The sequence below is a fragment of the Taudactylus pleione genome, unplaced genomic scaffold (assembly GCF_031769625.1).
Source record: "Taudactylus pleione unplaced genomic scaffold, aTauple2 ptg000667l, whole genome shotgun sequence".
NCBI classification, from domain to species: domain Eukaryota; kingdom Metazoa; phylum Chordata; class Amphibia; order Anura; family Myobatrachidae; genus Taudactylus; species Taudactylus pleione.
Window position 1 is genome coordinate 935,609 of NW_028285069.1, and position 14,756 is coordinate 950,364.

The following is a 14,756-nucleotide window of genomic DNA, read 5'->3' on the forward strand; positions in this document are numbered from 1 at the left end:
ATTTTGAGCGAGAAAGATGCTCACGCGGCCAAGTTTTGCGGGACCGAACACCGAGAGGGGCTGTTAGGCTTGACTGAAGCAACAGTAAGAAAGGACACATATGTATAATCCCATTTGACTTCTGTAACTCTGACGCAAGCCCCAATTGCATAGCGACCATCTTTCTAATTGTTTCACAATGACCACAACTGGGTTACTATTACATAATAAATATGTATTATTTTATTTATATTACTAATTATTTATACCCCTTTTCCACTGGGATTTTTGTCAGTGGAAACCGCTCCAACCAGGTCTAGTCACCCGGGAATCAATCCTGGCTACCCAGCAGGGTTTTACACAGGAAGGACCCTGAGGAGCTGCAGTATAAACAGGTAACCCAGGTCGTCCGACCCAGGTCCCGTTTTTCAGAAATGGGAGAGCCGCATTGCGGCAAAAGGATATAATGTCATCTCCAAGCACTGCACCCATGTGTAGTGTGAATGGCTACGATCTGGGAATAACCCGGAACGGCATCGCAGTGGAAAAGGGCTCTGTCCCGGGCCAGAGCTATGTTCCATATCCCAGGTCATACGGAGGACTTTGGTGGAGATGTGGTATAAGTCATTCACAACAGTCCCTGCCCCAGTGTGGCTTACACTCGGACCCGGACCGGCAAGCCGCAGGTTTGTCATCGGACTTAGGGGCCGGACGTCTGGTACTCCAGGCCTGCTTCCGGGGCTTGGCCGATTTCTTGGGGCCAGCCTGTCGGGGAAAAGACTGTGCTTTAGGCCTACCCTGGGCCCTGTAAGGCCGAAAGGACGACGTACCTGAACTGGAAGGAACTGCAGCAGACGGGAGACATGCCGATTTGGCTGCCGCCAGCGTGGCTACAATTTTGTCCAGATCCGGACCACATAGGACTTCTCTGTTAAAAGGCAAAGTTTCCAAGCCCTTTTTGGAATCAGCGTCCGCCTTCCAAGATCGCAACCATAAGGTGCGACGAGCCGCCACGGCTGCCGAAGAAATCCGAGAAGTCAGGGTACTGATATCTAAAGCCGCTTCATTAATGTAAGTGGCCGAATCCCGGAGATTGCCTATCACCTCGGTCTGTTCAGACGAACAGTCGGAATCGAAAGACGCTTCCAAACTATCTGCCCAGCGCTCCATAGCTCTGGCTACCCAACAAATGGCCATAGCTGGCCTGGCTGCCCCCCCCCCCCCTCGCGAGGGAATAAACGGACTTTAGGCAGATTTCTACCTTACGGTCCGTGGCATCCTTCAAGGAGGACATGGAGGGCATGGGCAACGTGGCACTTCGGACCAGGCGTGTCACATGGGAATCCACCTGTGGCGGGGATTCCCATTTAGAAAAATAATTGTCCGCAAACGGATAAGCCACTACTAAACGTCTTTGAGGCTGATACCGTTTGCCAGGATGTTTCCACGCCTCCTCTAAGTGGTCCACCAATTGACCCGAAAGAGGAAACACTGTGGCGTCACCCTTAATATCCTTGAAAAAGGCATATTTGGATTTTGATACCAGAGGTTCATCATCCTCAATAACTAAAGCAGTGCGGACTGCACGAATAAGGCCAGGTATATAAACCTTAGACTTCGCGTCCGACTCTTTAGTACAGAGAGGTTCTTGGTCCGAAAGATCCAGAATCTCCCCATCATCGGTCGTCCGGTCGTCATCCTCATAAGGAGTGGACAGAGACGCCACAGGCCGCTTGTGAAGCTGCAACACAGACTCCCCTTGTAACACGTCCGACAAAAGCTGTACAGAGTTTGTCAGAGAATTAACCCACGCAGGCTCCTGAGAGACCTGAGGAGGGGAAATAGGGAGACTGTGGGGTACCATCAGTTGTCTCGGGAACCCCTGCATGGATGACGACACCACTGACTGCTGGGACAATCCCATCTGAGAGAACGCAGGTTGCGGAGCTAACTGGCCCACTAGGGTTGTAAGCGCTTTAACGAAACAAGCCCAGGGCGGTTCCTGTACCGGAGCCGTGACAGTAATTGGCCGCGCCAATAAAAAACACTGCCGACATAGCCCCTCCGCGCTACCCGCCCCCTCCGCTATAGGTACCTTTCATTGTAGTGCACAGAAGCTGGAGAGGAAAATCACTCTCAGACATTATGGCAAGTATGTGACCCCTCTCACTGATACACGTTGGTATAGTGGGAGAACCGCCCTGCAATCACCGCACCGCAAGGGCTTTAGCAGAAGAAGAGCAGGGACAGTGAAAAGGCTGACAGTAGAAAGTGAAAGTACAGGCAGCAGACGCTAGCAGCAGTCACATACAATGCAAAGAAATTAATCCCTGCACTATCAGCGCTGATCCTCAACTACACAGACACAGAGGCCCTGATTCAGAGCCGGACGCTCTGACCAGAGCGCTCGCTCTGAATCAGGGCCCACCTCCATTAATATGGAGCGTCCTCCTGGACGCTCGTATAGCTGTGGGTCACCACCCACAGCATATACGAGCGTGCAGGATGATGGTCGCGATGGACTTGACCATCGCGACCATCGCCACTGCGAGCAAAAGCCTGCGGTTGAGTTTTTCAACCGCAAGGCCAGGAGTGATTTTGGCTCTATTAGAGCCAAAATCACTCCCACTGACATCACTAGTGATGTCAGTGGGGCCGGCTTCAGACGGTAGGCGTTCCCATGGGAACACCTCCGTCTGGCAGGCACGCCCCCGGCACGCCCACCAAAGGGGGCGTGCTGTCAGTCAACATCGACAGCACGCCCCCTTTGATGAGACACTACGAGCGAAGGAAAGTCCTTCGCTCGTCGCGCGCATGCGCACGACGGAGCTCCCTCCGTCGTGCGCATGCGCAGTGCAGACCATCGACCCACTTGCGAGCGGACAGCCGCTCGCGAGTGGGTCTGAATGAGGGCCAGAGTCTGGTAGGACACAGCGCTGCATACACAGACCTGTTCCAACGGAAGAGAGGTATGCCGGGGGACCCAGACCACGAAACCACCGATCAGCAGCTTCCAGCAGCATTCACCATGCTTTCTGTAAAGATGGCCACCGAGGAGCAGAGAGGAGGCCGGCCTGGGGGAGGAGCGCTGCCACAGGACCAATCGGCTAGTGCAGAGAGGCTGTGTGCAGCGGGGGAGGCACCGACTGTATACAGGGAAGGTCTGTTACCTGGCTCCACACTGCAGCCAGTCCCCAGGGAGCCCCCTGCCTGGGGACTACGGACCATGTGTCAGCGGGGACCCACCGCGGGACCCCGCTGCTTACCTGCTGTCCCCCTTAAATCCGGCCATGGTCCCAAACATCTGGGGTCACCGCTAACTGTGACCCCAGATGCCTACCAGCATCCCCGGATCAGTACCGGCGGGGGTGTAGGGAAGACAGCATGGACGTCAATAATGACTGCCCATGTTGTACTTCCAGATGGGCCGCCACAGCTGCCTTGAAGAAAACTTCAGGGGTTATCCTTAGCCCCCCTCTAAACAGGCACCAACGAAACTGAGATGCCTTGGCTCCGGGGCGGGGTATAGGAGGGGGACCCTAGTGCATCCAGGGAGGCTGAAAACTTAACTCTATGGTCCCTGATGCCTGACGTCATCACCTATACCCCAAGGTATCTTGTGGAACCCTATGGACTTCGTAGAAATAGAGATAACAAAGGTAAGTTCTTACCATATCTCACATTATTCCTTACCACATGTACACACACAAGCACACAGTTCATTGTTTGGTTGCAGCCAATTAACCTATGTTTTTGGAGTGTGAGAGGAAACCCACGCTATCACGAGGAGACACTCCACACAGCTAGTTCCGTAGTTGAAATTGAACCCAAGACCTCAGTGCTGTGAGGCAGTAATGCTAACTATTACACAATCTGTGCTGCCCAATACATATACTAGCTGGGATACCTGGCATTGTCCAGGTGGAAGACTGGACCCTGAAGTACACCTGCAGCCTTTATTTGTTTACATTGTCCTCACCTATAACCACATTCCATTGATCCTGAAAAGGACCCCAGTGTTTTCTAACATGCTTGCACAGTGGCGTAACAACGCAGGGTGCAAGGGGTGCGGCTGCTATAGTGCTTGAGCTGCCTCTGTGGCCCACCGCTCTCACTGCACCCAGTCATGCACACAAGGTGGGTCGGTCCAGTCAGGTCTGCTAAGGGGGTCCGGGTGTCAGCGATGTTGATTTTGTGCTGGCCCACCAGCTAATTACAGCTGGCGCACCTGCAAGCAGACTTGGAGAGACAGCACCAAAGGTCGCGAGGCAATCAGAGTTGGCGGACCGGCAGCCAATCAGCAGTGCTGGCTTCTAGTTGGCTGCTGGTCCACGAGCTATGATTGGCTTGCTGCCGGCGCCAGATTCAAATTACTCTGGCACTGTCTGTCCATGTTTGCCACTGTCTACTGGTGTGCCAGCTGTAATTAGCTGGCAGCTCGGCACCAAATCCACAGCTGCTGGCTGCTGATGGCACACGGGAAGGCAAGAGGCTGCTGGAGGGATACAGGGAGGTGAGTTGCTGAGGGGGGGGGGCATAATGTGTAAGGGACACAACTATTGTGTAGAATAATATATTATAAGGAGAACTACTATGTGGCATTTGTAAAGGGCATAACAGTGTGGTATAATGTGTAAGGGGCATTAATGTGTAGTATAAGGGGCGTTACTTTGTGGCATAATGTATAAGGGGCACTACTACTGCGTGGCATAACCTATATGGGCTCTGTGTGGGGGCAAATGTACAGTATGTGTTTCTTTTATCTCTTTTTTTTTTACCTTTTAAGACCTTGCTATGTTGCCCACAAAGTTGTAGTAATGCCATTGCATGCAAACACAGAGGGCTAGGCTGTTTCAGCAGAAAGCACCCTGCACTCCAGCGTGGCGCGGATTCTGTTCTCACCCGCTTCCCGCAGTGTCTCGCGGGTGGGGAAAATGGCAGAGCAGCGGTCACCGCCGGTGAATGGACGCCGGGCGCATGCGCCTGGCATCCATTCACAGTGACCGCGGCGCTTGGGGGCTGCCTGGCATGTCCGTAAGTATCGGGCACGCCCCTAAAAGTGACGAAAAGGGGTTGCGTCATAAAGACAACCCCCCTTTTTAGTTGGCCACGCCCCCTTTTCAAACGCGCGCCTTTGAGACGTGCAGATGTGCTCTAACTCTAGGTCCGGCAGCCTGCCTGCCTCTGGACCTAGAGTGAACACTAATATATATATGTATATATAATTTTTTTATGGATTTAATATGAACTTGCATGAGTCATAAAGTTTGACACTTGCTCAGACTGTGAGGGTAAAATTATGCTTTTGCAGCTTTCACACAGGTTTTTGAAATGCTGCTACTCTTCACTCGAGCCAGCCCCGGCACCTGTGTAATTTAAGAGTGTCCCTATTTTTAGAGATTGTGTGGCCCTGATGAAGGGTCTGATTCAGCAAGAATCGCAACTGCTGATACGCACGCTATCGGCCGATCGTTGCGTTCTGCGTATGCCTCGCAGTGCGCATGCGTGAACCGGCCACTGCGATCGCAGTGACTATGCAGACTAATCCGGGGGATAGACAGGATGTACCATTTGAGGGAGGTTTACGGGGGGGGGTGGTAGTCGGCGAAAAGCAGGTGTGTCAGTGCGTTTGAACGCCGTTGCATGGCCGTGCATAAATTATTGACTGCAATGCCATACGCAGCTTGAGTACTCACAGCGTGTGATGAGGTTAGCAATTTCTGAGTAAGGTCAGAGCTTGTGCAAGTGTACGTGAGGCTGCGATGGTACTCGATGGTTCGCAGTCTTGCTAAACGTTACGGATGGTAAAGGTAAAGTGGGCGTCCTTATGTCGTGCTGCAACGGCATAGCGATCGCAATGGTTTAGCATAATATCGCAGTGAGACTGCATGCGTAATCGCTATTGCAAATGCAGTTGCGATCCTTACTGAAATCAGGCCCGAAGTTCAAGCCTAGGCAAAAAACAAAACCTGATCAAACTACACCACCATGCCAAATTTGGGGGAGCTAGGTCAAAAACTCTGGCCATGCATAAAGGACAGATAGACAGACTTACTCGCTTATTATATAGACATTCTTATGTCATGTATACTAGACGTACCATATAGAAAATTGGTAACAGTATTGTTAATCTTGCAGGACCGTACACACATACTGATAATCAAAGTTTTCATGTTTTTCTGTATTTCTCTGGTGTTTGCTGGAATTCCAATATTCCTTATTTTTATGTGCAGGATGACTGACTTTTTGCCTAGTTTTCATATGTTGTCTGTTTTCTGATTTCTAGATTCCCGTGGGTGAACTATCAGGATGACAATCTAAACGTTTCTATACCCGTGTTCAGCGTCCATGGAAATCACGATGACCCAACTGGGGTAATTATCCAATAGAAATAATGTATAGATTGAAGCTGCTCATTAACTCTAAAGCTGGATACACATTAGATGGGAGCGCGCATCGCTGGTCGTTGACGGCATGTCCACTGGACAATATTGCGGATGATGAACGATATCGTTATCGTTCAAATCGTCCACTTCATCGTCTAGTGGATACCCGGCTTCAGATGCATTTTTGGGCGAAAAAGGCACTCGGCGCCAGCTGATTCAGATGGGACCTGGCGCTTCGAGAAGGGCAGTTTGGTGCGACTGCAGCAATAGTGTATGAGGACATATCTGTATTTCACCTCATTTGCTTACATGGCATTCCCAAGGGAACCTGATAAGTGCGACCCACTGTTGTAGAAGAGCCACCGTATTTCCAGGGGGGTTGTTGATTAAAGCAACACGAGCCAATTATGTTGAGCCGCTTGTCTTAGAGAAGCTGATAATGCGGGTTATAACCAAGCTTACGTTTGCTGGCGAGCGCGCTGAAGAAGCATATTATGGCCATGATTCTGAGTCGCATGCCGGTCTCTAAGCGCCCGCAGTCGGAATGCTAATGCAGTTATATGTGCGCCTTACAGTGTACGTATTGTGCCGCCCCATTGTTTCCCATCTGCCAGTGCTGCCATCATCACTAGGCTCAGCGATCACACCTACTCAAGGCAGGGTGGAAGGGATCCGTCCGAAATAGGCATTCCATCAGTACGACTCCGTGTTCCGTATGACTTGGCTTGCGCCGACCACCTTTTTCGTGCCTTAGTCGCAATCGGATGCGACAAACTGCTTCACCAGATTGCACTGATTAATTTCATATGCGACACTCGTATGTTGGTGCGCGGCTGAGTCTGTCTGTATATGAAGCGCTACGATGCATTGGCCGCGGCTTTTTTTTTTCCACGCTAAGTTTCGTTGCACTTCGGATGCCGATTCAGACACAGATATATACAGTATATACAAGTGTCAGATATCAAATTAATCAGTGCCGTCTTGTGAAGCGGGTCGACGTATCCAATTGCAACTAAGACGCATTTCCGGGCAAATAGATGCGAAACAGACACTCAGCACAAGCCCAGTGGCACTGGAACTGACGGCTTGTGCCGGGCGTCTCGTGCCGCATGCTGTATTGAGCCTAGGTGTATGTGGACTCATCTGCAGGACATCCCACGGCACCCCTATCAGACGGTTCTGTGACATCCATATGTACGGTTGACAACCAAAAACAAAAATCCATTACACGTACGAAGAGAAATGCCAGAGATATGCAAAGATGTGTAGGTTCGCAATGGCGCATGCGCTGTTTGCTGAAATTCTCTAGTTGTGACCGCATACGAACCTGCGTGCGATTCGGAATCTGCCCTACATGTCATTAATATCTCTTCAATAGAGCTTACTTTGATTAAATAATAATAGAGGATGACCCCATGTGTGCTACATTATTAGAGGAGGGGGTCACAGTTACTTAAATTGACATTGTCCAAAGAGGACATCCCCACCATAATACAGCTTTTCTCTATTTGTTAGTCTAAGGTTACAATATGGACAGTGGATGAGGTAACAGATAAAAAGTAGAACACACTTACTGTACATAGGTCACGTCACCAGTAGCCATCTGTTACTCGGGTTTTAGCTCTGAATTTGTTTCTTCACAGGCGGATGGTCTCTGTGCCCTGGACTTATTAAGCTGTGCTGGGCTTTTGAACCATTTTGGACGTTCCACTTCAGTAGAGAAAATTGGCATCAGCCCGGTGCTACTACAAAAAGGCAGATCAAAGATTGCTCTGTATGGATTAGGTTAGTCCCCGTTGCTGGATGTGCTTGCTCTCTCGTTATTGCATGCTGCTGTATGTCCCAGAATGCGGAGGTTAGTTTATATGTAGCTTGAAAAGCTGGCACACCTCTCTATTTTAGATCTTCCCAATGTGTCAATCCCCCACTCGAGTCACAGCTGAGGACCTCAAGGAAAGCCAGAAAATTGTTTGTGCTTGTTGATCACAGCAGCTTGTGACTTCTGAATGGGCTTTGGGTCATTCCATGTGACGTGGACCAGGGGTCCTCACCTCACCATCTCCAATTTTGATAAAATGTTACATGAAGGTTGGTATATATGTCAGACTAACTTTGGGAACCTTATAGGTCACTATATGCAATAGTAGCAAAACTATGGCCCTCAAGGTGGGGCTGGGAGCAACTATCACCAAGTCCGCAGCGCACAGTCAGACAGTGGGGATGATTTGCAAAATTGGTCAACTTTGCATGAAATGGCTCCTTTGTCTATCGGCTCCATTTTTCTAAAGCTTTGAAATTTACAACGTACAATTATTTTCTTAATTGTCTCCAATGTGTTCATAGGAAACTTTGAGGATCTAGGAAATAATTGTTTCATGTAAGGTGCAACATTTTCTTAATTTGGCACCAATGTCGGTAACTGGGTTCACCATGTTAGGTAGCTTGCTCAATGATGTTCAAATGGATAAATAAAGAATTTGATTGATTCAACATACTATCAAAGTCAAGAACTTAGTGCAAGCTGCCCATTGGTCTACAGCAGACCGCGCTGGTGCATTGTATTCTTAAGCTGGCCACACATCTAAAGATTATCTGTCCAACCAGCCAACTAGCTGATTGGTTGGAATGAAAATCTGGTAACATATGGGAGTAAATGATGATTAGCAATTTGCTCCTAAATGCCAGAAAACAGATGAAAATGGTCGTCAGACAATTTAAACTGAGACTGTTTTATTGTTTTATGCCTTAGTAAAGTTCCCTTTTGTATTTTTGTTTAGGTTCAAGCTGAATTTTTTTGGTAACTGTGATTTTTAAAAAAAATGATTGGTATATGTTGGTCACGGGTTGGGTACAGGATGCTGGCGCTCGAGATCCCGGCGGTGAGAATCCCGATGCCAGCATCCCGATAGGGTTAGGATGCCGACGCCTGTCTGTAAGTATCCTGACTCTGCCTCTATACCTAACTCTTCCTTCTCGCAGCGTAAGCCTAACCCTCCCCCCCGCAGCCTATACTTAACCTTCTCCCTACCATAGCCTATACCTAACCCCCCCCCCCCCCAGTGCCTAACCCTAACCCTCCTCCTAACCCCACTACTTACCGCCGGGATACTGGCTCCGGGATTCCGTCTGGTGTCGAGATTACGGCACCAGCGTTCTGAGCACCGGTTTCCGGACCGCCAGCATTTAGACTACATCCTAGACTACCAACAGGTCACAACTAAGAACATCGGTGAGTCTGGAAGCTCTAGGCTTGCATATAAATAGCGACACAAAGTCCCTATGGAACGGTCTTCCCTTTGTTTGTCTAGAAGTTGTCTACATGTATAAATGTGTCCACATACACTTTAACCGTTAACTAGAAGTTGCGTTAAACATAACAGGCGAGCGTCGTGCGACTTGGTAGCGCAGAGCGTCGTTTTGTGTGACTTTTCTAAGCGATGCACATAGGACACACATATAATGATATGCAGCGTGGCCGTATTCTGTGTGCTGTTTCGGTTCTATCTGCATGCAAAATGTCAGCGGCTGTGACAATGTAACGTAGCGTTTCGTATGCAGATACAGCCGCAGTTGCTCACAGAACACAGGCATGCCGCATATCATTTTACTCAGCAGAAGCTGCATGCATGTGCGTTCTATCCACACCACTGTGCGAATCAGACGTATTTAAAGGTAAAAAGCTGCATAAAAATTATGATCAGCGCTACCGAGTCACACGGCACTCACGCGTTATGTGTAGCGCGACTTGTAGCGCAGGGAGGATAGATGTATGTGGACACACCTGTAGGAGAGGGAGAGGCTGTGAGACTACAATGCTGCCTCCAGTGCAGGGTGGGCCGGGTTATAGAGGTGGAGGCCCTGACAGGGTGGAGGGGGGGGGTGGCCGGCATTCTCTTTTCCTGTGGGGGGTGGCTCCGAGCAGTGAGCTGCACTGTGACGCGGCCAATAAGTTGCTATGAAACTTCGGTGCAGCGTCACTTTCGGCCGTGTCATAGATCCAGGCGACAGGGAAATGTTGCCGTGTCGATCGCCCGAGAAATATAGCATGGGGAAACACTGAATATATATTAGTAAGATTTGGATATGTAGTGCCTTATGTACATCTCTGCATTTGTTCTTATTGTGCCAATTTATTGAGAAGACATGCAAATAGGGCAATTACAGTTATTTGACTAGGAATCGGTGTCCATTATTATTATTATCGTTTATTTATATGGCGCCACAAGTGTTCCGCAGCGCCTTACACAGTACATAAACAAATAGGTTGATTAACAGTGACTTACAGTACAATACAATACAGTACAGTACAGTACAATACGATACAGGTCATGGATAAAATACATTGCTACATTCGCGACCATAACACCCAGATAAGCAACAATGCAAAGCAACCAAGTGTTAGGTGCCCTGGTAGAGAGTAAGAAGTAGATGAAGGTAGATTAAGGAGAAGCACAAGAGGGTAGAGGGCCCTGCTCATAGGAGCTTACATTCTAAAGGGGAGGGACAGACAAACAGGTGTGACACAGATGGGGCAGGCAGGGAGGATGAAGTATGTAGCAGCAAGTTAAGATGAGAGCTGGAAGTCTTTGATGAAATAGTGGGTCTTGAAAGACCATTTGAAGAGAGGTGGAGAGTCTGATGGGAAGCGGGAGAGAGTTCCAAAGGTGGGGAGCAGCCTGGGCAAAATCTTGGAGGCGGGAGTGGGAGGAAGTAATCAATTGGCATGAGAGGAGGCGTGCATTTGTTGAACGAAGAGGGCGGACAGGAAAGTGAAGGGAGATGAGATCAGAGATGTAAATGGAAGAAGAATGGCTGGGGACTTTGTAAGTGAGTGTGAGAACCTTAAATTGGGTTCTAAAAGGGAAAGGGATCCAGTGGAGAGCTTGTAGGAGAGGGGAGGCAGAGCATTTTGAGAGGAAGATGAGCAGAGCAGCAGCATTGAGGACAGACTGGAGAGGGGAGAGAAGGGAGTTGGGGAGGCCAGATATGAGGAGGTTACAGTAGTCTATCCTGGGTGAGAAAGGGTCTAATCTTGGAAATATTTTTAAGATGACAACAACAGGACTGTGAGAGATTCTGGATATGTGGTTTGAGGGAGGAGTCCAGGATAACTCTAAAGGTGCATACACACACAACGATTTTTTGAATGATTATCGTTAAACGATAATCGTTTGAAAAAATCGTTCACTTTCTGAGTCAAACGATGAACGATTATTGTTCATGCGCGTTCACGTTTGTAGTTCAGTCAGACTTGTCAACTCAACGATTTTCATTAAGTTAATATGCAAATATCGTTTGTAGTTCTAAAAAATCGTTCATTACATTTAACTGAACATAGTAAATGAACAACTTTAGTAAACGATTTTAGTTCATTTTTTCAAGGTAGAAAATCGTTTACTAAAATCGTTCATTAACTAAATCGTTGTGTGTGTATGCAGCTTAAGACAGCGCACTTTGGGGCTAGAGGAGATAGTTGTGCCATCAATTGATAATGAAATGGTGGGAAGTGTGGTTATGTAGGGGGGTGGGAAGATGATTAGCTTAGTCTTAGACATATTAAGTTTAAGAAATTGCTGGGACATCCAGGAAGGGATGGAAGAGAGACAGTTTGAGATACGAGTGAGGAGAGAGGGAGAGAGGTCAGGGAAGGAAAGGTAGATCTGAGTATCATCAGCATAGAGCTGATATTGGAGGTCAAAAGAGCTGATTAGTTAACCTAGTGAGGTTTTATATATTCTGAGAAAAGGAGAGGTCCAAGAACAGAAACTTGGGGAACACCTACTGCAAGAGGCTGTGGGGGAGAAGAGGAGTCATGAGAGGAGACAGAGAAGGATCGGTCAGAGAGGTAGGAGGATAGCCAGGAGAGGGCAGTGTTACGTAGACCAAGGGAGTGAAGGATTTGCAGGAGAGGGTGGTTCACAATGCCGAAAGCAGTAGAGAGTAGTGGCCCTTGGATTTAGCAGCAAGGAGGTCATTGCTGACTTTTGTGAGGGCAGTTTCAGTGGAGTGAAGAGAACGGAAGCCAGACTGAAAAGGGTCAAGGAAGGAGTGGGGGGAAAGAAAGATGGTAAGGCGGTTGTAAACAACACGCTCAAGGAGCTTTTAGGCAAAAGGGAGGAGAGAGATGGGACGGTAGTTGGAGAGAGAGTTAGAATCAAGGGTTGGTTTTTTTAGTATGGGGGAGACAAGGGCATGTTTGAATGCAGAAGGGACAGTGCCTGATGATAGGGAGAGATTAAGGAGGTGGGCAAGATGGGAGCAAGTAGAAGGAGAGAGGTAGCGGAGGAGACGTGAAGGGATAGGGTCAAGGGGGGAGGTGGAAGGGGGGGGAGGACTGGATGAGGGACATGACTTCCTCTACAGATATAGGGGAGAAGAAAGTTAGAGTCGGTAAAATGGAAGGAGAGGGGTGATCCGGGAAAGGAGGAGGTGGATAGCAGGGGCACTGGTGGGATATGATGTCCTGACGTATGGAGTCAATTTTAGATGTAAAGTAGGTAGCAAAGTCAAGGGCAGAGAGCGAGGAGGGGGTGGGCGGAGGAGGGAGTTGAAGTTGGTGAAGAGACCATGTGTCCATGTGGTTATCCAGCGATGTAGGATGCCTAGAAGGAAGCATAGCTGGGGTGTTTTTTTTTTTACATAATGAGATTGAAGCCATTAGTGCATGATGGGATGACTAATAAAACGGTCTGTGGGATGCAGCTGACACTTCCCTGTAAAGTGATGGAAAACCAGTTAAACAGTGCAGGTGAACAAGCATTGGGCAACATCTGAGCACTCCGGCATCATTCTTCGGCTACTACATCTACAAACTGCCTCCACCATATCAGTATTATGTAGAAAAGGGAGGGGGTTTTAACCCCCTATTGTTCCTCAGCACACTGAATTGTACCTGCAACAATATATGAACACTATATGGTAATAGAATTTCAGAGATATTGGTTGCATGCATTTGCAAATACATGGGAAACTGCTAGGTCACGTCACGGCTTCTCTGTCATTAGCAGTCCCTAACATTACCGTCCGGGGCACAGAGCACCCCAAAAAACGTCCAGCCCAGGGCATCACACGAAAATGGAAAAAGAGTGACAGGGCAGTGTAAAGTATAGATGTGTGCGAGTAGTTAATAAGTGATGAAAGAGATTAAAATATATGTGATAAAATACATGAATAAAAAACAAACATATAAGGTGATGTGAAAAATGACTGTGTATTAAGTGGTGATGCCCTGAGGAGGCCCAGCCAGAGTAGCCTCGGGGGCCCTACGCCCAAACGCTCACCCCAAATGTAATGTATGCCAATTAAAGCCTCTTAATAAAGGCACATATGAATTTTGGCAAATGTAAGGCCTCATGATAAAGGCACACACAATACATAAATGCATCCAAACTGAGAGCCAGCTTACCTGGGAGTCACCCCTGAGAACTCCAACTAGCACTACTAGAACCAGCATGCCCTGCTAATGCTGGCTCATTCATGCATCTCATAACCACAACAAAAAATGGCAGCTGCTCAATCAATCTGGTAGTATTATTTTCAGGTGCATTTTTTTGTTGTAATTTTTTTGTTGTGTATATCAGTATTATGGATAGTGTAATGTGCTGATTTTATTTTTACTTCCCGTGCCTCATTCGCAAACCCTAAATTCCATAATGTTTAACTGATTGGCTTCTTACTTATCTCCCTCTAGCATTTTCCATAACATAACATTACATTACCCTTCCAATGCCTCTCAATCAAATTCCTTATCAATGTTGCCACTTACTGCAGGTTGAGTCTCCCATATCCAAATATTCCAAAATAATTTTTGGAGTATGACTGAGATAGTAAAACCTTTGTTTTTGATGGCTCAATGTACACAAACTTTGTTTAAAACACAAAATTATTAATAATATTGTATAAAATTACCTTCAGGCTTTGTGTTTAAGGTGTATATGAAACATAAATGAATTTCATGTATACACACAAACTATGTTTGAGCCATCCAATTATTGAAAATATTGTATAAAATGACCTGCAGGCTGTATGTGTATAAGGTGTATATAACACATAAATGCATTCTGTGTTTAGATTTGGATCCCAGTCCCAAGATATTTCATTATATTATGCAAATATTCCAAAATACGGAATATTCCGATATCCAAACTACCTCTGATCCCAAGCATTTTGGATATGGGAGACTCAACCTGTACTACACCCCCATTAAATTCACACTCACCATCCTTTCTTTGTTTCTAAAATGCAATATCTTCAGCACAAAATAAGACATTTTACAATTTTATATCAACAATCAAATTCCCTACCTGTAAACTGCCTAACCCCCCCCCCCCCAACACTCTACCCCAGTCACCCCTGGCAAAGTGGCTCACCTGCACCACCAAACCCAACCCA

At 47.6% G+C, this 14,756-nt stretch overlaps 1 protein-coding gene across 1 annotated transcript in view; it reads left to right on the forward strand.

Moving 5' to 3' along the window:
* MRE11 (MRE11 double strand break repair nuclease) overlaps positions 1–14,756 on the forward strand; it is a 266,838-nt gene that overhangs the window by 76,562 nt on the left and 175,520 nt on the right. The window contains exons 5-6 of the mRNA XM_088455727.1: positions 6,266–6,353; positions 8,009–8,150. Coding sequence (XP_088311853.1) covers positions 6,266–6,353; positions 8,009–8,150 — 230 coding nt within the window. The remainder of the gene's footprint in view (positions 1–6,265; positions 6,354–8,008; positions 8,151–14,756) is intronic.